Source organism: Prionailurus bengalensis, chromosome A2 (assembly GCF_016509475.1).
Source record: "Prionailurus bengalensis isolate Pbe53 chromosome A2, Fcat_Pben_1.1_paternal_pri, whole genome shotgun sequence".
Classification (NCBI taxonomy): Eukaryota; Metazoa; Chordata; class Mammalia; order Carnivora; family Felidae; genus Prionailurus; species Prionailurus bengalensis.
In genome coordinates this window covers 69372694-69399662 of record NC_057348.1, presented here as the reverse complement: position 1 = coordinate 69399662, position 26969 = coordinate 69372694, and the positions used below count along the sequence as shown (strand labels likewise).

The 26969-nt window shown below is 52.6% G+C and overlaps 1 protein-coding gene and 3 long non-coding RNA genes across 6 annotated transcripts in view; 1 reads left to right on the top strand and 3 right to left on the bottom strand.

Moving 5' to 3' along the window:
• The window catches only part of LOC122487691, a 241785-nt gene that overhangs the window by 124449 nt on the left and 90367 nt on the right, over positions 1 to 26969 (top strand). The window lies entirely within an intron of this gene.
• LOC122487682 (ral guanine nucleotide dissociation stimulator-like) overlaps positions 1 to 26969 on the bottom strand; it is a 146373-nt gene that overhangs the window by 45545 nt on the left and 73859 nt on the right. For all 3 annotated transcript variants that reach the window (XR_006298438.1, XM_043588485.1, XM_043588484.1), the window contains exon 3: positions 12277 to 12336. Coding sequence is in view for 2 of the 3 variants with exons in the window: in XM_043588485.1 (XP_043444420.1) it covers positions 12277 to 12336 (60 nt within the window). In the remaining variant the exon portion in view is untranslated. The remainder of the gene's footprint in view (positions 1 to 12276; positions 12337 to 26969) is intronic.
• LOC122487686 lies at positions 666 to 11066 on the bottom strand. Its single transcript, XR_006298439.1, has 7 exons — positions 10722 to 11066; positions 9244 to 9400; positions 8584 to 8643; positions 5551 to 7641; positions 4891 to 4950; positions 1858 to 3948; positions 666 to 1257 (listed from the first exon to the last, which is right to left on the bottom strand). It is a non-coding gene; the product is annotated as an uncharacterized LOC122487686 (long non-coding RNA).
• On the bottom strand, positions 14489 to 19730 carry LOC122487689. The gene is made up of 3 exons (XR_006298442.1): positions 19234 to 19730; positions 15709 to 16310; positions 14489 to 15295 (listed from the first exon to the last, which is right to left on the bottom strand). It is a non-coding gene; the product is annotated as an uncharacterized LOC122487689 (long non-coding RNA).

The window sequence follows — 26969 nt, the reverse complement described above, 5'->3', positions numbered from 1 at the left end:
TCTCTGTGGCATACCCCGTCCCCGCCACACGCCCACATCTCCCACCCAGAGTCCTCCTCGCCCAGAGGCTCTGGCTCATTGGGCTCACGGTGTTTCCGCCATGAGTAGAGAAGGCGGGCGCGGCGCTGCAGCTCGGAGCCCGGCATGTGGGCCCGTACATACGCCCGCAGCAGCTTCAAGCTGGTGAAGTCTGGAGGCCGGAAAAATTCTTCGGGGTAGTGATCCAGCCAGGTGCCCGGGATGGAGGAGATGGCCCTGGGGATACAAAAGTAGCCAGAACAATCACCATGGGGTGTTCCTCCCGCTGATGTCTCAGGACAGGCCTGTGGGACCTGGCCTCTATGCCTCCTGCTCCTGGACGCCCAGAGGGTGCTTCTGTACGTTGTCCACCTGTGATTTGGCAGTCCCGCCGACGAGAGACCTGGTCACTGAAGAGGGACCGTCAAGATTCTGTTTGACGGGAACCCCTTAACCAATGATGTGGTGGTCTCTGTCCTTCTTGGGGAAGCCAGCCAGACTCCTCGCTGTGTCCCGCTGCCTACCTCCCACTGGAATTCAAGTCCGTGCGTGAGTGGAGGGGTGGTGTCGGGGTGAGTCAGTGCCTTCACTGCATACCCTAGCGCTCCACGAAAATCTGCGCAAATACGGGACAAGAGGACTCTGTCTCTTACCTGGGCTTGCTGGGACCCTCCTGATGCCTTCAACGTGACGACCTGTGCCTCTGTGCTGCCTCATGCACTCAGTGCACATGTGGGTGTCGTCCCGCTGACACCGTTCTCCCATCGTGTGGGTGATATGTGCTCCTTGAGCCCTCACTGTGTCTCCTGTACCCTTGCTAAGCACGCACCGTGGATGTTCCCCAAGGTGGTGAGCGTGATGCTCCCCAAAACCGTTATGCTGGGTCCCCTGATGGGGGTCTAGGCAAGGCTGTGAGTGGGAAGGGATGGGGTTGGACTCTCTAAGGGGCTGACGTGGTCCTCTGGCGCCCTCTGCTGCCTCCTTGTGCCCACAGCCCTACCTCTACCAGACAGGACAGAACCCCTTTCCTTGCTTCCAGGGAGAAGCCCTCAGATCTTTGCCCTCTCACAGGACTCTCAGACGTGTGGGATGCTGGGTCCTGCAGCCCCTCCCACGCACAGTCTCAGCACTGCCCTCTTGGAGAAGGAAGGCCCTCCAGCCTGAGCTCAGCCTACTCACAGTTTCTCCTGCTCCCGGGGTCCGCCATCCTCCTCAGCCTCCGAATGGAAGCATCCGTATCTGGAGGAGGCCAGAAGGACATCATATGAGCTGTCCTGTGGATGCTACGTCTTGTCCTACCCAGAGTCCCTGGCTGCTGACTAGAATGGAGCTCTGGAGGGGAGGGTACTGTCCGCTCTGCGCATTGGATCCCAGTCAGCTCCTACAGAAGTGCCTGCACCTAGTGGGGCTTCCTGCGTGTTTGAAGAATGATAGGGCCCCAGTCAGCTCCATCACACATATTGGTGTGGGTCTGGGCGTGCTGCTCACCCTGGGCATCCTTGACTGGTTTGAGCCAGGACTCAGACACACAGATAGAGCCTCCAATCTCCTTTTCCAATGGGAAAACAGCCCAAGTCAACACCTGGCGACAGTGAGGGATGAGGCAGAAAGTTGATCATGGGCAAGAGGACAAAGATGACCCAGCAGAGACGCAGCCCTGCCAGCAGAGCTTTCCACAGGCCAGGGTGACTTTCCCTGCTGTGCCCCCACTGAGGACCTGGAGTGTTTCCACCCGGATCAGAGGAACAATGTGAGACGCCAGGACGTGTGGTGACTTTCCTGAGACTCCGAGCTTTCAGGGGCTGAATCGCCCTGGGCTGTGAAGGGCAGGGTGCTCACCTCATAAACAGTATTTCCAGGACCTGCTGGGTGGTAGCAAAAGCTCTGTACGTGCTCAAGAATGTAAAAGGTAGCAGGGGTCTCTACCCAGGAAAGCAGGTACCAGGTGCTCCACTCGCTGTTCCAATAGCATCCAGCCTCCTTCGATGGTCCATTCCTACAGAAAGGGAGAGTTTCGGTACACACGTGCCCTTGTGTACAGTGATGAGAGAGAAAATATTGGAATTGGCCCAGTCATTCAGCTTCTGGAGACGCAGAGTAAAGGATGATGTGTGGCCCCTGAGAATGCAGAAGGGGACAGGACTGTGCCTGCCCACTGTGGCGACATCCCATAGTACAAGACCATAGTCCTGGATGGATGCCCAACCTGTCACACTACTCGTGAACACAAACACAGTCACCTGCTGCACTCAAAGCCAAAGGAGTGTGAAGATGACACCATGTCTTGGGGGCCATTATTTCCTCAAAGAATATACATTTATTTTGCCGTATGTATTTGTTGTTTCCTATTTATCTTTTTGGAAAGAGCAAGAAGGGGAATCCTGACCAGGGATGGCTTCAAGCTGTCATTGCAGAGCCTGACTTGGGACTTGATCTCAAGAACCATGAGATCGTGACCTGAGGCACATTCGCCCATTGAGCCACCTTGGTGCCTGTCCTCATTGTTTAGATCTTCACTTTACTGAATACATGTCACCTGTAGGAAACCTTCCAGAACTTTATACTTTATTGCCTAATAGATTAGCGTCAATGGCATATTGACGGTTTCATTTGGGCATTTTTATAATATGCACGTTAGACTGATATCACCATGGCCAGTGGTGGGGGCTTCACCTAATCTTTGTTCTTTGAGGACTGTTCCTCTGTCATAAAAAATATTAGTGCCATTGAATATTTAAGCAATTATTAATCAGTCTCCTGTCATGTAGCCAGACACAACAGGCCAAGTTGTGTGTTTGCACACACATGGAAATAAATCCCAGAGGAGCTAAAGCAGCAGAAACCGAGATCGCTGGTTGCAGAGACTGGGGTGAGGGAATGAGCCGTGGGTGATTAGTAGTCCACGTGTCTCTGTGATGGAAATGTTCTAGGAGTACATAGAGGTCACGGGTGTAAAATCCTGCGAATGTACGTACTGACACTTGAAGTTGTAATTTCACAGGATCAGCGTAAACTTTTTGAAACTTCAATTATGTTTTGAGTATAAACCAATAGTATATAAGGACACTAAATACCTCTATACCCACTACTAAACTGACAAAGAACGCAACGACAAGGTCAGGGAATTCATGCTGGGGGGCTGCAGCCGACATGAGCCGCTGTTGGGGAGCTGAGGCTGGTTGCTCAGCTGCAGGAGGTGGTTGCTCCAGCCCTTCCGTGACCCCGCCGGCTGGGGCTGGGGGCTGCTCATGCTCTGGGGCCACCAAAGGGGCAGGTGGCTCTTCCAGCTCCTGACTGTCAGCCAGAGCTGGGAGTACCTCCTGCCCTGGTGGGGACGCTGCAGTGAGGGTCTCCGATTCTCGTACCCGCTGAGCTCCAGGAGAACTGGTGGCTTCAGGCAGCCTGGGCCGCGAGGCTGCAGTGGGCACCACAGAGATAGCGGGGGCTCGCTCCCGAGGCACGCCTGGACGGGGCTCTAGAGCTGCTGCCAAAGCTTCAAGAATAGAAGGTGTCATCACCGTGAGTGCCATTCCATGGCAGGAAACCTCTCCCGCAGACATTGTCATCTGAGTCAAAGAACCCACCAGGAGGAAATCTCCCAGACGGCAGGCTAATGGAACAGTGATCTGAGCCTAGTCCCTACGCCTGGCCCACCTACAGTCTCAGGAAACGTGTTCTCTGTGGCATACCCCGTCCCCGCCACACGCCCACATCTCCCACCCAGAGTCCTCCTCGCCCAGAGGCTCTGGCTCATTGGGCTCACGGTGTTTCCGCCATGAGTAGAGAAGGCGGGCGCGGCGCTGCAGCTCGGAGCCCGGCATGTGGGCCCGTACATACGCCCGCAGCAGCTTCAAGCTGGTGAAGTCTGGAGGCCGGAAAAATTCTTCGGGGTAGTGATCCAGCCAGGTGCCCGGGATGGAGGAGATGGCCCTGGGGATACAAAAGTAGCCAGAACAATCACCATGGGGTGTTCCTCCCGCTGATGTCTCAGGACAGGCCTGTGGGACCTGGCCTCTATGCCTCCTGCTCCTGGACGCCCAGAGGGTGCTTCTGTACGTTGTCCACCTGTGATTTGGCAGTCCCGCCGACGAGAGACCTGGTCACTGAAGAGGGACCGTCAAGATTCTGTTTGACGGGAACCCCTTAACCAATGATGTGGTGGTCTCTGTCCTTCTTGGGGAAGCCAGCCAGACTCCTCGCTGTGTCCCGCTGCCTACCTCCCACTGGAATTCAAGTCCGTGCGTGAGTGGAGGGGTGGTGTCGGGGTGAGTCAGTGCCTTCACTGCATACCCTAGCGCTCCACGAAAATCTGCGCAAATACGGGACAAGAGGACTCTGTCTCTTACCTGGGCTTGCTGGGACCCTCCTGATGCCTTCAACGTGACGACCTGTGCCTCTGTGCTGCCTCATGCACTCAGTGCACATGTGGGTGTCGTCCCGCTGACACCGTTCTCCCATCGTGTGGGTGATATGTGCTCCTTGAGCCCTCACTGTGTCTCCTGTACCCTTGCTAAGCACGCACCGTGGATGTTCCCCAAGGTGGTGAGCGTGATGCTCCCCAAAACCGTTATGCTGGGTCCCCTGATGGGGGTCTAGGCAAGGCTGTGAGTGGGAAGGGATGGGGTTGGACTCTCTAAGGGGCTGACGTGGTCCTCTGGCGCCCTCTGCTGCCTCCTTGTGCCCACAGCCCTACCTCTACCAGACAGGACAGAACCCCTTTCCTTGCTTCCAGGGAGAAGCCCTCAGATCTTTGCCCTCTCACAGGACTCTCAGACGTGTGGGATGCTGGGTCCTGCAGCCCCTCCCACGCACAGTCTCAGCACTGCCCTCTTGGAGAAGGAAGGCCCTCCAGCCTGAGCTCAGCCTACTCACAGTTTCTCCTGCTCCCGGGGTCCGCCATCCTCCTCAGCCTCCGAATGGAAGCATCCGTATCTGGAGGAGGCCAGAAGGACATCATATGAGCTGTCCTGTGGATGCTACGTCTTGTCCTACCCAGAGTCCCTGGCTGCTGACTAGAATGGAGCTCTGGAGGGGAGGGTACTGTCCGCTCTGCGCATTGGATCCCAGTCAGCTCCTACAGAAGTGCCTGCACCTAGTGGGGCTTCCTGCGTGTTTGAAGAATGATAGGGCCCCAGTCAGCTCCATCACACATATTGGTGTGGGTCTGGGCGTGCTGCTCACCCTGGGCATCCTTGACTGGTTTGAGCCAGGACTCAGACACACAGATAGAGCCTCCAATCTCCTTTTCCAATGGGAAAACAGCCCAAGTCAACACCTGGCGACAGTGAGGGATGAGGCAGAAAGTTGATCATGGGCAAGAGGACAAAGATGACCCAGCAGAGACGCAGCCCTGCCAGCAGAGCTTTCCACAGGCCAGGGTGACTTTCCCTGCTGTGCCCCCACTGAGGACCTGGAGTGTTTCCACCCGGATCAGAGGAACAATGTGAGACGCCAGGACGTGTGGTGACTTTCCTGAGACTCCGAGCTTTCAGGGGCTGAATCGCCCTGGGCTGTGAAGGGCAGGGTGCTCACCTCATAAACAGTATTTCCAGGACCTGCTGGGTGGTAGCAAAAGCTCTGTACGTGCTCAAGAATGTAAAAGGTAGCAGGGGTCTCTACCCAGGAAAGCAGGTACCAGGTGCTCCACTCGCTGTTCCAATAGCATCCAGCCTCCTTCGATGGTCCATTCCTACAGAAAGGGAGAGTTTCGGTACACACGTGCCCTTGTGTACAGTGATGAGAGAGAAAATATTGGAATTGGCCCAGTCATTCAGCTTCTGGAGACGCAGAGTAAAGGATGATGTGTGGCCCCTGAGAATGCAGAAGGGGACAGGACTGTGCCTGCCCACTGTGGCGACATCCCATAGTACAAGACCATAGTCCTGGATGGATGCCCAACCTGTCACACTACTCGTGAACACAAACACAGTCACCTGCTGCACTCAAAGCCAAAGGAGTGTGAAGATGACACCATGTCTTGGGGGCCATTATTTCCTCAAAGAATATACATTTATTTTGCCGTATGTATTTGTTGTTTCCTATTTATCTTTTTGGAAAGAGCAAGAAGGGGAATCCTGACCAGGGATGGCTTCAAGCTGTCATTGCAGAGCCTGACTTGGGACTTGATCTCAAGAACCATGAGATCGTGACCTGAGGCACATTCGCCCATTGAGCCACCTTGGTGCCTGTCCTCATTGTTTAGATCTTCACTTTACTGAATACATGTCACCTGTAGGAAACCTTCCAGAACTTTATACTTTATTGCCTAATAGATTAGCGTCAATGGCATATTGACGGTTTCATTTGGGCATTTTTATAATATGCACGTTAGACTGATATCACCATGGCCAGTGGTGGGGGCTTCACCTAATCTTTGTTCTTTGAGGACTGTTCCTCTGTCATAAAAAATATTAGTGCCATTGAATATTTAAGCAATTATTAATCAGTCTCCTGTCATGTAGCCAGACACAACAGGCCAAGTTGTGTGTTTGCACACACATGGAAATAAATCCCAGAGGAGCTAAAGCAGCAGAAACCGAGATCGCTGGTTGCAGAGACTGGGGTGAGGGAATGAGCCGTGGGTGATTAGTAGTCCACGTGTCTCTGTGATGGAAATGTTCTAGGAGTACATAGAGGTCACGGGTGTAAAATCCTGCGAATGTACGTACTGACACTTGAAGTTGTAATTTCACAGGATCAGCGTAAACTTTTTGAAACTTCAATTATGTTTTGAGTATAAACCAATAGTATATAAGGACACTAAATACCTCTATACCCACTACTAAACTGACAAAGAACGCAACGACAAGGTCAGGGAATTCATGCTGGGGGGCTGCAGCCGACATGAGCCGCTGTTGGGGAGCTGAGGCTGGTTGCTCAGCTGCAGGAGGTGGTTGCTCCAGCCCTTCCGTGACCCCGCCGGCTGGGGCTGGGGGCTGCTCATGCTCTGGGGCCACCAAAGGGGCAGGTGGCTCTTCCAGCTCCTGACTGTCAGCCAGAGCTGGGAGTACCTCCTGCCCTGGTGGGGACGCTGCAGTGAGGGTCTCCGATTCTCGTACCCGCTGAGCTCCAGGAGAACTGGTGGCTTCAGGCAGCCTGGGCCGCGAGGCTGCAGTGGGCACCACAGAGATAGCGGGGGCTCGCTCCCGAGGCACGCCTGGACGGGGCTCTAGAGCTGCTGCCAAAGCTTCAAGAATAGAAGGTGTCATCACCGTGAGTGCCATTCCATGGCAGGAAACCTCTCCCGCAGACATTGTCATCTGAGTCAAAGAACCCACCAGGAGGAAATCTCCCAGACGGCAGGCTAATGGAACAGTGATCTGAGCCTAGTCCCTACGCCTGGCCCACCTACAGTCTCAGGAAACGTGTTCTCTGTGGCATACCCCGTCCCCGCCACACGCCCACATCTCCCACCCAGAGTCCTCCTCGCCCAGAGGCTCTGGCTCATTGGGCTCACGGTGTTTCCGCCATGAGTAGAGAAGGCGGGCGCGGCGCTGCAGCTCGGAGCCCGGCATGTGGGCCCGTACATACGCCCGCAGCAGCTTCAAGCTGGTGAAGTCTGGAGGCCGGAAAAATTCTTCGGGGTAGTGATCCAGCCAGGTGCCCGGGATGGAGGAGATGGCCCTGGGGATACAAAAGTAGCCAGAACAATCACCATGGGGTGTTCCTCCCGCTGATGTCTCAGGACAGGCCTGTGGGACCTGGCCTCTATGCCTCCTGCTCCTGGACGCCCAGAGGGTGCTTCTGTACGTTGTCCACCTGTGATTTGGCAGTCCCGCCGACGAGAGACCTGGTCACTGAAGAGGGACCGTCAAGATTCTGTTTGACGGGAACCCCTTAACCAATGATGTGGTGGTCTCTGTCCTTCTTGGGGAAGCCAGCCAGACTCCTCGCTGTGTCCCGCTGCCTACCTCCCACTGGAATTCAAGTCCGTGCGTGAGTGGAGGGGTGGTGTCGGGGTGAGTCAGTGCCTTCACTGCATACCCTAGCGCTCCACGAAAATCTGCGCAAATACGGGACAAGAGGACTCTGTCTCTTACCTGGGCTTGCTGGGACCCTCCTGATGCCTTCAACGTGACGACCTGTGCCTCTGTGCTGCCTCATGCACTCAGTGCACATGTGGGTGTCGTCCCGCTGACACCGTTCTCCCATCGTGTGGGTGATATGTGCTCCTTGAGCCCTCACTGTGTCTCCTGTACCCTTGCTAAGCACGCACCGTGGATGTTCCCCAAGGTGGTGAGCGTGATGCTCCCCAAAACCGTTATGCTGGGTCCCCTGATGGGGGTCTAGGCAAGGCTGTGAGTGGGAAGGGATGGGGTTGGACTCTCTAAGGGGCTGACGTGGTCCTCTGGCGCCCTCTGCTGCCTCCTTGTGCCCACAGCCCTACCTCTACCAGACAGGACAGAACCCCTTTCCTTGCTTCCAGGGAGAAGCCCTCAGATCTTTGCCCTCTCACAGGACTCTCAGACGTGTGGGATGCTGGGTCCTGCAGCCCCTCCCACGCACAGTCTCAGCACTGCCCTCTTGGAGAAGGAAGGCCCTCCAGCCTGAGCTCAGCCTACTCACAGTTTCTCCTGCTCCCGGGGTCCGCCATCCTCCTCAGCCTCCGAATGGAAGCATCCGTATCTGGAGGAGGCCAGAAGGACATCATATGAGCTGTCCTGTGGATGCTACGTCTTGTCCTACCCAGAGTCCCTGGCTGCTGACTAGAATGGAGCTCTGGAGGGGAGGGTACTGTCCGCTCTGCGCATTGGATCCCAGTCAGCTCCTACAGAAGTGCCTGCACCTAGTGGGGCTTCCTGCGTGTTTGAAGAATGATAGGGCCCCAGTCAGCTCCATCACACATATTGGTGTGGGTCTGGGCGTGCTGCTCACCCTGGGCATCCTTGACTGGTTTGAGCCAGGACTCAGACACACAGATAGAGCCTCCAATCTCCTTTTCCAATGGGAAAACAGCCCAAGTCAACACCTGGCGACAGTGAGGGATGAGGCAGAAAGTTGATCATGGGCAAGAGGACAAAGATGACCCAGCAGAGACGCAGCCCTGCCAGCAGAGCTTTCCACAGGCCAGGGTGACTTTCCCTGCTGTGCCCCCACTGAGGACCTGGAGTGTTTCCACCCGGATCAGAGGAACAATGTGAGACGCCAGGACGTGTGGTGACTTTCCTGAGACTCCGAGCTTTCAGGGGCTGAATCGCCCTGGGCTGTGAAGGGCAGGGTGCTCACCTCATAAACAGTATTTCCAGGACCTGCTGGGTGGTAGCAAAAGCTCTGTACGTGCTCAAGAATGTAAAAGGTAGCAGGGGTCTCTACCCAGGAAAGCAGGTACCAGGTGCTCCACTCGCTGTTCCAATAGCATCCAGCCTCCTTCGATGGTCCATTCCTACAGAAAGGGAGAGTTTCGGTACACGCGTGCCCTTGTGTACAGTGATGAGAGAGAAAATATTGGAATTGGCCCAGTCATTCAGCTTCTGGAGACGCAGAGTAAAGGATGATGTGTGGCCCCTGAGAATGCAGAAGGGGACAGGACTGTGCCTGCCCACTGTGGCGACATCCCATAGTACAAGACCATAGTCCTGGATGGATGCCCAACCTGTCACACTACTCGTGAACACAAACACAGTCACCTGCTGCACTCAAAGCCAAAGGAGTGTGAAGATGACACCATGTCTTGGGGGCCATTATTTCCTCAAAGAATATACATTTATTTTGCCGTATGTATTTGTTGTTTCCTATTTATCTTTTTGGAAAGAGCAAGAAGGGGAATCCTGACCAGGGATGGCTTCAAGCTGTCATTGCAGAGCCTGACTTGGGACTTGATCTCAAGAACCATGAGATCGTGACCTGAGGCACATTCGCCCATTGAGCCACCTTGGTGCCTGTCCTCATTGTTTAGATCTTCACTTTACTGAATACATGTCACCTGTAGGAAACCTTCCAGAACTTTATACTTTATTGCCTAATAGATTAGCGTCAATGGCATATTGACGGTTTCATTTGGGCATTTTTATAATATGCACGTTAGACTGATATCACCATGGCCAGTGGTGGGGGCTTCACCTAATCTTTGTTCTTTGAGGACTGTTCCTCTGTCATAAAAAATATTAGTGCCATTGAATATTTAAGCAATTATTAATCAGTCTCCTGTCATGTAGCCAGACACAACAGGCCAAGTTGTGTGTTTGCACACACATGGAAATAAATCCCAGAGGAGCTAAAGCAGCAGAAACCGAGATCGCTGGTTGCAGAGACTGGGGTGAGGGAATGAGCCGTGGGTGATTAGTAGTCCACGTGTCTCTGTGATGGAAATGTTCTAGGAGTACATAGAGGTCACGGGTGTAAAATCCTGCGAATGTACGTACTGACACTTGAAGTTGTAATTTCACAGGATCAGCGTAAACTTTTTGAAACTTCAATTATGTTTTGAGTATAAACCAATAGTATATAAGGACACTAAATACCTCTATACCCACTACTAAACTGACAAAGAACGCAACGACAAGGTCAGGGAATTCATGCTGGGGGGCTGCAGCGGACATGAGCCGCTGTTGGGGAGCTGAGGCTGGTTGCTCAGCTGCAGGAGGTGGTTGCTCCAGCCCTTCCGTGACCCCGCCGGCTGGGGCTGGGGGCTGCTCATGCTCTGGGGCCACCAAAGGGGCAGGTGGCTCTTCCAGCTCCTGACTGTCAGCCAGAGCTGGGAGTACCTCCTGCCCTGGTGGGGACGCTGCAGTGAGGGTCTCCGATTCTCGTACCCGCTGAGCTCCAGGAGAACTGGTGGCTTCAGGCAGCCTGGGCCGCGAGGCTGCAGTGGGCACCACAGAGATAGCGGGGGCTCGCTCCCGAGGCACGCCTGGACGGGGCTCTAGAGCTGCTGCCAAAGCTTCAAGAATAGAAGGTGTCATCACCGTGAGTGCCATTCCATGGCAGGAAACCTCTCCCGCAGACATTGTCATCTGAGTCAAAGAACCCACCAGGAGGAAATCTCCCAGACGGCAGGCTAATGGAACAGTGATCTGAGCCTAGTCCCTACGCCTGGCCCACCTACAGTCTCAGGAAACGTGTTCTCTGTGGCATACCCCGTCCCCGCCACACGCCCACATCTCCCACCCAGAGTCCTCCTCGCCCAGAGGCTCTGGCTCATTGGGCTCACGGTGTTTCCGCCATGAGTAGAGAAGGCGGGCGCGGCGCTGCAGCTCGGAGCCCGGCATGTGGGCCCGTACATACGCCCGCAGCAGCTTCAAGCTGGTGAAGTCTGGAGGCCGGAAAAATTCTTCGGGGTAGTGATCCAGCCAGGTGCCCGGGATGGAGGAGATGGCCCTGGGGATACAAAAGTAGCCAGAACAATCACCATGGGGTGTTCCTCCCGCTGATGTCTCAGGACAGGCCTGTGGGACCTGGCCTCTATGCCTCCTGCTCCTGGACGCCCAGAGGGTGCTTCTGTACGTTGTCCACCTGTGATTTGGCAGTCCCGCCGACGAGAGACCTGGTCACTGAAGAGGGACCGTCAAGATTCTGTTTGACGGGAACCCCTTAACCAATGATGTGGTGGTCTCTGTCCTTCTTGGGGAAGCCAGCCAGACTCCTCGCTGTGTCCCGCTGCCTACCTCCCACTGGAATTCAAGTCCGTGCGTGAGTGGAGGGGTGGTGTCGGGGTGAGTCAGTGCCTTCACTGCATACCCTAGCGCTCCACGAAAATCTGCGCAAATACGGGACAAGAGGACTCTGTCTCTTACCTGGGCTTGCTGGGACCCTCCTGATGCCTTCAACGTGACGACCTGTGCCTCTGTGCTGCCTCATGCACTCAGTGCACATGTGGGTGTCGTCCCGCTGACACCGTTCTCCCATCGTGTGGGTGATATGTGCTCCTTGAGCCCTCACTGTGTCTCCTGTACCCTTGCTAAGCACGCACCGTGGATGTTCCCCAAGGTGGTGAGCGTGATGCTCCCCAAAACCGTTATGCTGGGTCCCCTGATGGGGGTCTAGGCAAGGCTGTGAGTGGGAAGGGATGGGGTTGGACTCTCTAAGGGGCTGACGTGGTCCTCTGGCGCCCTCTGCTGCCTCCTTGTGCCCACAGCCCTACCTCTACCAGACAGGACAGAACCCCTTTCCTTGCTTCCAGGGAGAAGCCCTCAGATCTTTGCCCTCTCACAGGACTCTCAGACGTGTGGGATGCTGGGTCCTGCAGCCCCTCCCACGCACAGTCTCAGCACTGCCCTCTTGGAGAAGGAAGGCCCTCCAGCCTGAGCTCAGCCTACTCACAGTTTCTCCTGCTCCCGGGGTCCGCCATCCTCCTCAGCCTCCGAATGGAAGCATCCGTATCTGGAGGAGGCCAGAAGGACATCATATGAGCTGTCCTGTGGATGCTACGTCTTGTCCTACCCAGAGTCCCTGGCTGCTGACTAGAATGGAGCTCTGGAGGGGAGGGTACTGTCCGCTCTGCGCATTGGATCCCAGTCAGCTCCTACAGAAGTGCCTGCACCTAGTGGGGCTTCCTGCGTGTTTGAAGAATGATAGGGCCCCAGTCAGCTCCATCACACATATTGGTGTGGGTCTGGGCGTGCTGCTCACCCTGGGCATCCTTGACTGGTTTGAGCCAGGACTCAGACACACAGATAGAGCCTCCAATCTCCTTTTCCAATGGGAAAACAGCCCAAGTCAACACCTGGCGACAGTGAGGGATGAGGCAGAAAGTTGATCATGGGCAAGAGGACAAAGATGACCCAGCAGAGACGCAGCCCTGCCAGCAGAGCTTTCCACAGGCCAGGGTGACTTTCCCTGCTGTGCCCCCACTGAGGACCTGGAGTGTTTCCACCCGGATCAGAGGAACAATGTGAGACGCCAGGACGTGTGGTGACTTTCCTGAGACTCCGAGCTTTCAGGGGCTGAATCGCCCTGGGCTGTGAAGGGCAGGGTGCTCACCTCATAAACAGTATTTCCAGGACCTGCTGGGTGGTAGCAAAAGCTCTGTACGTGCTCAAGAATGTAAAAGGTAGCAGGGGTCTCTACCCAGGAAAGCAGGTACCAGGTGCTCCACTCGCTGTTCCAATAGCATCCAGCCTCCTTCGATGGTCCCTTCCTCACGGTTCTCATTGTCGGGCATGGGTGAGATGTTCATACCCTGAGGTAGAACACAGGAGGGACACAGAGTCAGACACAGCACCATGGACATCAGGAGGCTTGGGGTCCAGAATGCAGACCAAACCCCCAAGCCGTCAGTGACTTGTGGCAAGAGTGAGACCTGGGTACCCAGAGTCTGAAGAAGGATGTTGGCATTCACAGGAGAATTTGAGGTGGGAAATGGCTGAACACGTTAGGATCTCCGATCTGACATCCGCACAGGCGAGAGAATTAAAAGCAAGAATGAACTATTGGGACCTCATGAAAATAAAAAGCTTCTGCACAGCAAAGGAAACAACCAACAAAACTCAAAGGCAACCAATGGATTGGGAAAAGATATTTGCAAATGACATATCGGACAAAGGGCTAGTATCCAAAGTGTATAAAGAGCTCACCAAACTCCACACCTGAGAAACAAAGAATCCACTGAAGAAGTGGGCAGAGAACATGAGTAGATACTTCTCTAAGGAAGACATCCGGATGGCCAACAGGCACATGAAAAGATGCTCAACGTCGCTCCCCATCAGGGAAATACAAATCAAAACCACACTCAGCTATCACGTCACGCCAGTTAGAGTGGCCAAAATGAACAAATCAGGAGACTATAGATGCTGGAGAGGATGTGGACTAACAGGAACCCTCTTGTACTGTTGGTGGGAATGCAAACTGGTGCAGCCGCTCTGGAAAACAGTGTGGAGGTTCCAAACAATTAAAAATAGACCTTCCCTATGACCCAGCAGTAGCACTGCTAGGAATTTACCGAAGGGATACAGGAGTGCTGATGCAGAGGGGCACTTGTACCCCAATGTTTATAGCAGCACTCTCCACAATAGCCAAATTATGGAAAGAGCCTAAATGTCCATCAGCTGATAAGTGGATAAAGAAATTGTGGCTTATATACACAATGGAGTACTACGTGGCAATGAGAAAGAATGAAATATGGCCCTTTGTAGCAACGTGGATGGAACTGGAGAGTGTTCTGCTAAGTGAAATACGCCATACAAGGAAAGACCGATACCATATGTGTCCACTGTTTTGTGGATCCTGAGAAACTTAACAGGAACACATGGAGGCGGGGAAGAAAAAAAAAGAGCTTAGAGTGGGAGAGAGCCAAAGCATAAGAGACTCCTAAAAACTGAGAACAAACTGAGAGCTGATGGGGGTGGGAGGGAGGGGAGCGTGGGTGATGGGTACTGAGGAGGGCATGTGTTGGGATGAGCACTGGGTGTTGTATGGAAACCAATTTGGCAATAAATTTCATATATATATTTTTTTAAAAAAACCACCAAGGAAAAAGAATCTCAGGTCAGATTGTTAGGTGAGTATGCACGGCACCTCCCCACATGAACAGCAGTGTCCCTGTGATTTCTAACAGCACAGTCCATTCTGGGGATCCGAAGATAGGGACAGTACCTGGCAGAGGTTGGATCAGGATAATAGGACATGTAGGATGTTCAGTGCAGCACTGTGACATGGCAAGAGAAGGGAATCCTGTCACAGTCCCACATTTGTGAAGGGTTGAATGGGTGAGGTGAGTGGTCACATTTCCAGAATGTTGTCTAGGTGGTAAGGCCCTTGCTCCTGATCTGGAGGGGCCCCAGGGGCGTGTTGCTTGGCCACCAAAGTGCAGAGCAGTAGACATAATGCAATGAGCCCCATGTCCTTTGGGTAAAAATCTCCCTGCTCCTCACGAACGTGTGTCAGACGTGGAGAAGGTGTGGAAGGATGGTCGGGCGACCCGGGACCCCTGGGAACGTTCGTCGGGGAAACGTGTACAACAATGCCAATACATTCTAGACAGAATGGGACGTGAAATGGTCTCACGCCTCTTTTCTGATCTTCCTCCAAATAAGTGGCGAGTGACGTTGCGTCTGGCCGTGGCAGGGGCTGGGCCCTGCTGGCATGTTTGGGGAGCAGATGGGGTTCCAGGTTCATCTGGGACCAGGAGTCTCCGAGAGCTACCAGGGGAGCAGCAGTGTGTTTTCTGGGCCCTGGGATTCTTTGCATTGGCTCTGGGCCCTTGGTGTTGGGTTTCCCTGGTACCTGCACTCACCCTGAGCCAGCGGGGCTTCGTGCTGATGGCATGGGGCTTCCTCCTTTCCTTCAGGGAAGTAGAGCAGGGGCTCTCATTCAGCTTCTCCTCCATCTGTGGCATGTGGCTCTGTAAAGACAGTGCCCAGCAGGCAGGCAGGCAGGCAGGAGTCCTCAAAGCCGTGTCTGCTTGCTTTCACTTGTCCTCAGACCCATAAGAATTCATTCCAGATATGACACCACAGTGTGCACTCACCTCCCCCACGGAGGAGAAGCAAGGTGGCGTGAGGGCCTTGGATTCAACCTGTTACAGGTTAGAGGCACCTCAGAGATCCCTTTTCCCTCCTTCCAGCATGACATGTGCATGGCCATGATGGGTTCACCAGGTGGTCCACTGCCATCGAACCTGCTCCGGTCCCAGGGAGGACCGGCCCCCATGTCCCCCTTTCCCCGAAACTGAACATGAGGGGATGGGGGTGCCCAGGGAGGGCTCCGAGCTGTGACCTGACCTGACCTGGCCTGCTCTAGGCTGTTCTGTGTTACCTTATGTGACCTCCTGGAAAACATCCTGAGGCATTGCCAGCGTGGGTTAAGGAAACCTCTCCAAAATCTGAGTAATCCTGCGCACTGGGGTTTCTGGCATCCAGAGCCCCGGTACCTGGGAAAACAACAAGAGAACATCCTAAAGTCTCTGTGTCTGTAGGCAAATGAGCCTGGTATGGGACCTTCCTAGAACATGGGTGCCAGGGTACAGGAGTTCCAAGCTTTCCTGGGGACTATTGTGAGCAAAGTGATGTCACGGCCTAGGATCCACCTCCTGAGTCCCCCTCTGGGATAACACCTTTGCAAATAGTCCTCTCTTTGCTGACTGCTCACCCCCATTCTCCATGAAATGTCCCATCGGTACACAGTTCCACCAATGCACCCCTCTCCACAGTCCCCTGAGAAGCTCTGGGGGCAGCCAGGGTCCCAGCTGTGAGACCTATCTGGGTTGAGACAGAACTCTTCTTTCTTACCTCTTTCGGGTCCCAGATTCGTGACTGTGCTTCTCAGGGATGGTCCGTGTCTTTTCCGCCCAATGGAGATCATTCTAGCATGTCCTCAGGATGTCCTCAGGATGTCCTCAGGCATATGTGGGATGATACCTGTGAAATTGGAGCAGCGGTGTCACCTGTTGGAAGTTCATCCAACCACATTGACTTCAACGTCTCATCTCCTCTGATTCTGCTGCTGCTCTGATCCCAGCCCATAGTCCTTCCAGGTGTGCGTACGTGCGTGAGTGTGTGTGTGTGTAGTGTGTTTACCAGTGCTCGTTTTCTGGGGTCCCAGAAGGTCACATCCCCACCTAGGGAAGGATGGCCAAACATTTCCTAGGAGCTTAGGTTCTCTACTTTCTAAAGCAATCCCTACAGAAGGGATTGGAGTTGGGGCCTAGTAGGACAGAACTCTCTTTTACGTAGACTTTGTCAGTAGTGTGCCACGAGCCATTCCCTGCCTTTCCACTGGGTACATACAATGGGGACAGGGTGGCACTCAGTGGGTTGCCCTGGCCTGGGGCTCCTCCTCAGGGAAGAACGTGCTGGGATGTCTTCTGTGACGCTCCTCTTCAGCCTCACCCCCACGCCACCTCCATGTCTGCACCCAGTGACAGTAACACACCCTTTTCCAGACCCCCTTCGAAATCCTGGGTCAAATCCAGGACCCCATTTTGAGGACATGAAGTTGGGGTCATGCCTGGTTCTGACTTTCTACCCGTCTGTGATTCTGGGCAAGGCACTGACCCTATCAGGGTCTTCACTTTCTCCTCCCCTCAGTGGCTCCCTGGGATCCCCACATCCTGTCAACACATCCTTGTGGATTTCCTTCCTGGAGTGAGGTATGGACGTAGTGTTTGATTTCTGTTGCAAAGAAGATGGCACCGTGGCCCCAGACCAAACAAGTTTAGGTGATAAAATTTGCATGGCATGGCCACATGCTCACTGTCACTCTCTGTGTTGTCTCTCAGCTCCTCACAGTGGGGACCAACCTCCGTGTTGAGTCGTGACATGGACAGGTACACACAGCCTAGACCTGAGAGACAACAACAGACAGGGAAGAACTAAGGCACTCGATGTGGACTGAATCCTGCCACCACCCTGAAGTGGGCTCAGGGGTTGAGTGAAGCAGGTTCTGTCTGAGTGATGACAGCAGCCCCAACCTCCTGAGAGGCTCTGGAAGGAGCCCTCAGCTGAGCCCTGCTGAATTCCTGGTCCCCTGGGCCTGTGAGGTGGGAAGTTTATGGGGAAGCCACTAAGGGTGGGGGAATATTGTCCCACGGCACTAGAGCAGAGTAGTCACAACGTCCTCCTGCCCCCGGCGCTGCTCCTCCTCACCCTCCCTCTCTGCTGTCCTCCGCAGCTCTTTCAGATCTCCCTGGTCTCCTTTCACACGTCCCCTCTGAAACAATGGCCTCTGCCTCCGAGTGTCTGCTCCACTGTGCCTTCTGCCGGGATACATTCCCTCGGACTTGAGCAGGGCTGACTCGTCTTGCACTGCGGCAAGTAATATTAACGTTTCCTCAGCACAGCCTTGTCAGACCCTCCCCTGGTGGAGCTCAGGACCCACTTGTTGCACCTTGAATTTTCCATGGAGTCCTTGCTCATGTCATTCCCATTTTTGTTTCATGTTCTTTCCATCTTCCTGGCTAGTCCTTGAACTCCTAGAGGGAAGATGTGGCTGCCTTACCAGCACTGGCACTATGTGAATGCTCAGATGCTCATTCCCGGGGGCTGACTGAGGAGGTAAAGGGATCCCACCCACCAATTAGCAGCTCAGTCATTGTAGCCTAATTTACCTGGGTCATTTTCCAATACTTATTTTATCGTATATCTGTGGAGTCCACTCTAGTCGTAATTTGGGGCGTGAAATCACACTCCAAGATCAAGAGTCTCATGCCCTACTGACTGAAACAGCCAATTTTCATGGAACTAGCCTGATGTCTAAATTACCTTGCGGGTTAACATTTCGTACGTGTATTAGGTTATGCTGAATTACCAGAGAACGCGCCACATTTCAGAAAGCATGTCCCCATAGATTTCCTCACATGACAGAGCTGGGTGTGTGTTTAGATTGGAGACTAAAGTCCTTCATGTGGTCACTGAGGACCCCAGAGTTCCTCCATTTTGTCCCTTCTCCCTCCCGAGGATATCAGGTACTTGCACAACCAGCAGCACAAGGGGCGATCAAGGGGAAAGAGAACAAGGAAATGCACCTGGGAGCATGTTATCAGCCTGGTCTAGAGTGCCTAAAATATCCACCTTTTCACTCATTCCTTGCTTTCAAGGCAAGGATTTTTAAGTAGTGATCTGTGAGAACCTATGTCCCACAAACCATAGAAAATGCATCCCTAGATATGCACCACAAAACATACGAAGGTAATTCCTGAGCTGAAGGAAAATATTCTCCCTCCGGGACACGTTGTATGAAGGCAACAAGAAGAGTAAACATCTATGTGTGTGTTTGTGTGCGATCTCTACATATTAATGAATATGACGTTTTATAGCTATCCCTGAATATCTTTAAGAAGTGAAGGATCATTGACTTTTAAATAGAAGAATTAGGAAAACAATAAGTAAAAAATTGTAATTAGTGAGCTTACAGACATATAGTATTAAGATATATGAGAGTATCGGGGCGCCAGGGTGGCTCAGTGGGTTGAGTGTCCACCGCCTTGTCAGATCATGATCTCACGGTTCGTGGGTTCGAGCCCCGCATCGGGCTCTGTGCTGACAGGCTGTTTCCGATTCTGTGTCTCCCTCTGTCTCTGCCCCTCCCCCGCTCATGCTTTGTCTCCCTCTCTCTCAAAAAGAACCATTCAAAAACATTTAAAGAAATTCCATTAAGATCTAGGCCAGTAGGAAGTAAACGACTTGTGGTTGAGAAGTCAATGAAGGGCCTCCTACGATGGATTGTTTTCAAGTACGAAAACGCTCATCAAGCCACATGACTGCAAGTATAGTGTGAATATTGAAACTGCAGCCCAGTTCGCCAGTTAAATGGAAAGAATTCCATATATCTGTGTTCAGTTACACTTCGCCATCCAGAGCAGGGTCTGGTACACCTTGCACGTTCAGTCGATGCTTGCTGCACAATCGCATGGGTGATGGCCTGTCTCTCTCACCAAAAGAAAGAAACGTTGAAACGCAATGAAACCCAAGAAAAGAAAAATGGCACGGAGGAGTTGGGATCTGAGGCACACTGTGAAGGAAACATGGGGGTTGGGAGGTAGTGGAGGTGGACAGGCGGTTCCACAGAGTTGAAGGACATGCCACAGTCAGCGGTGGCAGGGTGGACTTGAGGGTGGGACCGCTGGTGGTGCAGTCCAGGTAGGGCCATGGGAAGGGCATGCAGAGCTGAAAAGCACCGGCCTTTCAAGGAGAAGGGAGTTGGAAGGAGTCTCGAGTACCCAGTGTGTCTCCCTGTCCCTTAGGGCTGCCCTTGCGGTCATGGGTCACAAGCGAGGAGGGTGCACAGCTGCAGATAGATGTCAACGGTTGGTGGCAACGTGAGGCAGAGTGAAGAACAAACACAGAGGCCTAGGATGCAAGAGGGAGCACTAGGTTCACGTCGAGCCACCTCCCTGGGAAACCTGCTTTGCAGTAAGCCTCCTGGGTTTCTTGAGGAGAGAAAGGGAGTTGTCCACTTTGGAGGAGGCACCTGCCAGTCCCTGTCCCACTGGCCTGGTCTCTGGAGCCCTCTGCCTGGCTCCTGGGTGTCAGGCTGGCGGGTAGGCGGTCAGAGCATCTGGTGGGCCCAGCGAGGTGCAGTGGTGCAGACCCTGTCGCCCAGGAGCTGTGCCCCCTGAGGGGGGGCGGGGGTGGGGGGATGGGGGGATGGGGCGGCCTGGATCGCTGGACCAAGCAGGTGTGCGGGAGGGCACGCACAAGTGTGCGCATGCGCTTGGGCCAGGGGCGGAGCCCGTTGAGGGGCACAGGTGAGGCTGTAGTGATGTTCTGTATCCTGGCTCCCAGCCTGTCTGCCGCCCCAGGCCCCCAAGTGTCTGTGCCAGTCAGGGGCTGACGCCCCCCACCCCGCCTCCCCCGACCGGGGACATGCTGCTGCCTGTCGCCTGTGACCCGGTAACCTTGGCTGTTGCCCTAGGGATAGCCCTATCGCTAACGGTAGCGCTCGCGCCCCCCACGCGGTTAAGACTGGGAGCCATGAGCCTCCAGCCTAGTAGGGTGGTGGCCCAGCTGCTCCTGCTGCTCCTGGACCAGAGGCCAGGGCGCGCGACACGCTCCCGGGACGCCTCGGTTTTGGTTGCTCTGCTGGAGTGCCAGCCCTTGCAGGGGCAGAGCGCGATGCGATGCCCCGCCCCCCACGCCCCCGAAAGACCATCTGGGAGAAGCCTAAAGCTGCAGCAGCTGAGACCCACAGCCTCCCTCCAGGACCTGCCTCAGTCGCGGTGCTGCCAAGGTAGGGATCCTAGTGACAAGGTCCCATGTGGCCTTCCACCCTGCCCCTCTCTGTCTTCCCCTTCCATGACCACCCCCCCCTCACTCGTGCTCCGGGTTCTTCTTGGGCTCCTTTGCGGCTGCAGTCTGGAGGACTCAGAGTGAGCTTTCTGGGTTGGACCCGGGTTCCCTGGAGGAGGAGGCCCCAGATCCATTAGGGGTTTAGGCTCCGGTGGTGGGGAGTGGCTCAGGTCGGGGGTTGGGGGGGGCGACCTGAGTGCCATGGAGGTCTGACTGCGTTGGTGGTTGGAGGGTGGAGGTGGGAAGGAACGAACGAAAGAACGAACAAAGGAAGGAAGGAAAGCGTGGACCTGCGGTTGTGGGAAAATATCAAGGCAGGGCCAGGGAAGTCGCAGCCATGAGCAGGAGGAAACATTCCTGCCTGTGAAAATGAAGCACAAGGGACCTGAGATTCCAGAGAAACATTCCAGGGAGAGTCAGGGTGGTGGGCCTGCGTTGCTGGAGGCCAGCAGGGGACGGTGTTGAAGGGATTGAGAGTGGAAGCAGCAGGTGAACACAGGTCTCCTGCCTCCCCCCTCCACACCTGCTCTCCTGGCCTGCCCAGCGCCGCCCCGCCCCGCCCCGCCCCGCCCTGCCCCGCCCCGCCCCTGGTGGCAGAGTTGCACCCTCTGATGGGGAGGGCGAGATCTCACCCCGCTTGTGGCGAAAGGGGGTCCTCTATCGTGGGAGTCAATGGGACTACAGGCTAGGGGTCTGGATTAGGGCAAGTGCAACTCCCTGTTGAGCTCTTCATTTCTGAAGGCAATTTGCATTCAATCAATGAACTCGTAGCCAGTGAGCCAGGAAGAAGTGGCGCTTGTGTGTTTTAGAGGGTGGTGCAGACTCTTTCCTACATGGACGTGTGTGCTGAAGAGAACTGGGTGTTGTGGATGGAATTCAAAGTCATCTTTTTGGGACATGTTGGGTGGGAACGTCTTCTTCGCACTCTGGCGAGGAAGGTGGATGGAAAAGCTCCTTGTCCAAGGCAGACTGGTGGGTTTTGTTGTTCCTATCCGTGGGGCGTGGTGCTTCCTGTTTTCCGTGGAGCGCCTCCTGTCTTGCCTTTTTCCGTGTTACAAGAGTTTCAGACCTTATGAATCACATCTCCTCCAGGATTCACCAGGCAGCATGAGGGAGAAATGACTCTGAGCCCACCGGGTCTCTAGAAACCAGTGCATTTGTACCTGAGCAGACCGTGCTGGTCTCTCAGCCTCCTTTGGAAATGAGGTCTTGGGCACATGGTCTTTCATTGCATGGGTTCCAGCTCTGTCAGGTTGTTGGCATTTGTGTTTGTGCATCTGTGTATGTGTCTGCGATGCCGTGTCCTGTATTTAGTCCGGACCCCAACAGTGTCCCAGTCCTTTCCAGAGACACAGTTTTGTTGCATAGGAAATTCTCATTTCAATAGTGTGTCCCAATGCTGTTACAACGGATGAAAACTTCCTGCAGGCACCACCGTGACCTCACCAAAAGCAAAAGTCTAAGAACTGAGGCTTTCCCAAACTTACATATCAAGCTGACTGGTGCTTTATGTTTTCAGTAAGATGGTGTGGTGTAGGCCACTTTGAGCAGCTGAGGCTCCTAGGCATCTGTTTTGTCCTCGGGAGGTGAGTTGTCTCTGTCAGCATTTCGGGAGATTATGATTCTCTTGAAGATCATTATTTTCTTGATTACCATGATTACTATATTCTGCATAACCCATCGCATGGAATTTGATAAGGAACTCGATACCTGAAACCTTTTCGTCACCAAACGCTCACTACAACAAGGAGAAAAACAATCACTTTTGTGCAATGGACAATACACTTTACCTTTATTGTACTGTTTTAGTGGTTTGTACATATGTTTAGAGTAATGAAAGTGTCCACGTAGATCTAAGGAGTTTTTTGTGACATCAGAAACCACAAAAATAATGGAAAATCTAAGTTACCTAGTAATGTAAGCACTCTGTCCTTTTGGATACGAAATCTTAGGTAAAGTACTCACCTTGCAAAAACTGCCAAGACCTGATAATTCGTTACTATTCACGTAGGTCTAGTGAATGGAAGGGACTGAACTAAGGTCTCTGAAATAGAGGAAGCTAGAATTTGAGATATTGAGTCACCTTTACTCTGTCTTTCCCTGTTGACAAGGTCTTTTTTTATTCAGTGATGTCTCTTGACCATTAACCTATTTCCCTCCTTGCTGCTCCCCCCCCGCACCTTTGCAATCATCTTTATGTATTTATGGATGGGCTTGTTTCATTCTGTTTTGAGGATTTTTGTTTTTTGTTTTCTTAGTTTTTGTTTCAGATTCCCCATATATGTGCGAGCATTCTGTATGTGTTTTTCTCCGTGTGAGTTCTTTCATTTGGCATAATGCCCTCCAGGCTATTATAAAACACCGTGGCATAATAACAGGTGTGAAGGTATTTTCGGGAGTTAGTGATCTCCTGTGTTCTGAGTTGTACCTAGGGGGGTAATTGAGGGACGTTGCTGGATGATATGGATGTTCTCCTCTGAATTGTGTGAGGAAACTTTACATTGTTTGCGACTGCCTCTGCACCAAGTTCCAATGCCACCAACAGGGCCCAATGATTCGCTTTCTTCCATAGTGTCCCGACGCTTGTGTTTTCTTGTCTTTTTGAAAATACCGTTCAGACAGGTTTCAGGTGATATCTCTTTGGCGCTGGACTTTCATTTCCCTCATGTGGAGTGACATGGAACTTCTCTTCATGTATGTGGTGGCCATCTGTATGTCTTCATTGGAAGAATGCCTCTTCGGGACTCTGCCGGGTCCGTCATTGCTCTTTGCTTTTGCATTGTTGCGCTGTAGGAGATGTTGATATCTTTTGTGATTTAACCCTTGACCATATATGTAGTTTGCAAGTATTTTCTCCCATTCACTAGTTGCCTTTCCATTCTGTGGAAGATATTGTTGCTGGGCAGAACTTGCTTTATTAGTTTCACGTAGTCCCACTTGTTTAGTTTTCCTTTGTAGCTTTGGCTTCTGGTGTCAAATCCCAAAACTCAAGTCAAGACTGAGATCCAAACCTTCTCGTGGGTTTGGCATTTGGCTTTGTCCAGCAAAGTCAAGGACAGCAGAAAGGGTTGCTTCAGACTCCATGGAAATAAAAGAGAGGTGACAGGTAGTTTAAGGGACGTCTCCGCAAGCTGCTCTCAGGCTCCCACATTCATTAAGCCTACAAACGATGTACAACACGTCAGCGGGCCACATGCTAGAAAGAACGTATTGAAGACATGGTGCGAACCACATCGAGACAGGATAAAATATTCCATGTGAGAACGTGGTCCAAGGACTTGGTGAGCCCATGCAGAACCCAACCCCTAGATACACACGCACTAGATCAGCCAAGTCTCGCCTGCCCCCCAGATACACACCAACTAGGTAAGTGAGCTGCTGCAACTGTTTGCAGGAAGGCCAGAGAGCAGTGATCTGCTCTGCAAAGCGTTCCCTATAATCTCCCAACTCGGGACATCGTTGTGCGATTTCCCACACCTCCTGCCCAAGGTCTTATCCAGGACTTTCTGGTTTCAGGTCTCAAGTCTGTAATACATTTTAACTTCGTTTCTGTGTGTGATGCTAAATAGGTGTCAAGTTGTTTTTCCATGCCTGTTGTTTTTCTGTGCCCAGTGATTCTGGGCACCACCTATTGAGGAGACTGCCTTTGCCTGAGGTTATACTCTTGGTTCTTTGGTTGTCAAATAATTGGTTACATATGTGTGGGTTTCTTCCTGGGCCTTCATTTCTGGTCCAGTGACCTCTGTGTCTGCTTTTACCCCAATAGTGTACGGCTTGGGTTATTGTAGCTTTGATATCTAGTTTCAAATCAGAAAGCATGGTGCTTCCAGCTGTTTTCTTCCTTCTCACAATGACTTTGGTATTCAGAGCCTTTTGTGCTTCTGTCCACCTTGAAGGATGATTCTAGTTTTGGGAACGTGCTTCAAGTTTGAAAGGATTGCACCTAGGGAATGTGTAGATGGCTCTAAGTAGTGTGGACATTTTGAGAATGTTAATTCTTTGGATCCACTAGCATAGAATGTCTTTCTGCTTATTTCTGTCTGTTCAAATTCTTTCTCCACTGATTTCTGGTTTTCAGTAAAGAGGTCTTTCATCTTATTGGTTAAATTCATTCTTTTCTTTTTGAATTTTTTTATGTTTATTTATTCTTGACACAGAGAGGTACTTGGAAAAACACACACATACACACACAGAAAGAGAGAGAGAGAGCACGTTTATGAGTGGGGAAAGTTGAGAGAAAGGGAGACACAGAATCTGAAGCAGGCTCCAGACTCTGAGCTGTCAGCACAGAGCCCATCAGAAGTCTCAGAACACAAGTCATGAGGTCACGACCTGAGCCAAAGTCAGATGCTTCACTGACTGTGACACCCAGGGGCCTGTAGGGTGATTTGTTGTCAAGTATTTTCTTCCTTTGGAGTTACTTTAAATTATTTTCTTAATTTCTCGCTCTGATAGTTTGTGATTCATGTACAGAAATGAAGCACATTATGGAAAACGACATACATATCTTACATGACTGAAATCATTTATTAGGTCTACTAGTAATGTTGTAGAGTCACTGCGGTCTCTCTAGAGCATATCATGCACTCCCAGTAAGGGAAAAAGTATCTGGGAATATAGGATGATGTGATCGAAAATAGATGAGAGTGAGCAGGTATATGGAGTGAGAGTGTGCAAATTTTCTGAAATGTTTTGTGGTTGATATAATCCAACAAGTCCATAAATAAGGTATGTTTGGATATATGTTTTCTTTCAACCAGAACCAGAGAGCTGTAACATAAATATATGGTTCCCAACACATTGCCACAACACGCTCTGTGCATCTTGGGAGCTGGCCACCTTGTCTCTCTTTTCTGTCCTGGAACCCAGTGCCTGACTCTACCGCTCAGTGAATTCATCTCAGAATACTGCAGTTAGGAAGAGACCTACATTTTTACATAGACTTCCTGAAAGGTACCTCAAAAGCATTGGATTTTACAGAGTTGTGTCTGATCTGCCTGGAATCCTCTGAGGATGTGTCAGTTGGAATGGCACTTTCTTTGCTGGGAGATCAGGGAGCCCAGCAGTATTCCTGTGTGTCTTGTGGTCGGTCACCAGAGGGTGCTGTGTGGCTGCTCATGACAGGGACACTGCTCCCCAAAGATGAGGCTGGCAGGTGCCGGGCGCCACTGCTGGAGGAGCCTGAAGGGTGGAGGGGCTTGACTCGGTATCAAAGCCTGACTGAGTCTCCATCCTACAGTCTCCCTGCGCTCCTGATGTGCTGTGTAAAGGACTCTCTTGCTTGCCGAGGTGCAAGTGGTTCTTGCTGTTGGCCCTGAATCCTCAGGGTGAACCCATTCAGGTCCTGGTCTTTAACTCATTGACCTGACCTGCACTTAAGGTACTTTCCTGAGAGTAAGCGACCCAGCCTGGGAGGAGGGCCAGGAGGCAGACAGCAGTGGCCCAGCCTGCATCCTCCACTGACCTGAAAGCAGGGACTAGCTGCTCTTCTGAGAAGCAGAGCTATGGACCAGGAGGCACACAGGCCACTGGGGTTTGTCATGGGATGGGGCCTGGATGAGGGTGTTCTAGGACATGGGGAGGGATGCTGTGCAGGAGGTCAGAATGAGGGAGTGTGGTTTCTTCCCTGCCCCATGGGTCACTCCTAGGTACCCTGATGGCCTCAGTGCTGGCTTGTCCTCCTGATTCTTCAGGGATCCACTCAGTCCCGGGGGTCCCTGATTTTCACATATGAACGCAACAAAGAGTCTGTAGATGTTGGAAACTGGAGGCAGCCCCCGAAAAATGCCAGAAATTATGTCCCCAAAGTTGTGCTAGGTGTACACGCCTGAAGAAAGAGAGAGTTCCGGTACACATGTGCCCTTGTGTTCAATGATGAGAGTCAAAATATTGGAATTGGCCCAGTCATTCAGCTTCTGGAGACGCAGAGAAAGGATGATGTGTGGCCCCTGAGAATGCAGAAGGGGACAGGACTGTGCCTGTCCACTGTGGGCACATTCCGTAATACAAGACCATAGTCCTGGATGGATGCCCAACCTGCACACCACTCGTAGACACAAACACAGACACCTGCTGCACTGAAAGCTAAAGGACCGTGAAGATGACACCATGTCTTAGGGGCTATTATTTTCAAAGAATGTATATTTTTTCTCCGTCTGTATTTGTTGTTTCCTCTTTATTTATTTGGAAAGAGCAAGAAGGAGAATCCTGACCAGGGCTTCAAGCTGTCATTGCAGAGCCTGACTTGGGACTTGATCTCAAGAACCATGAGATCATGACCTGAGCCATATT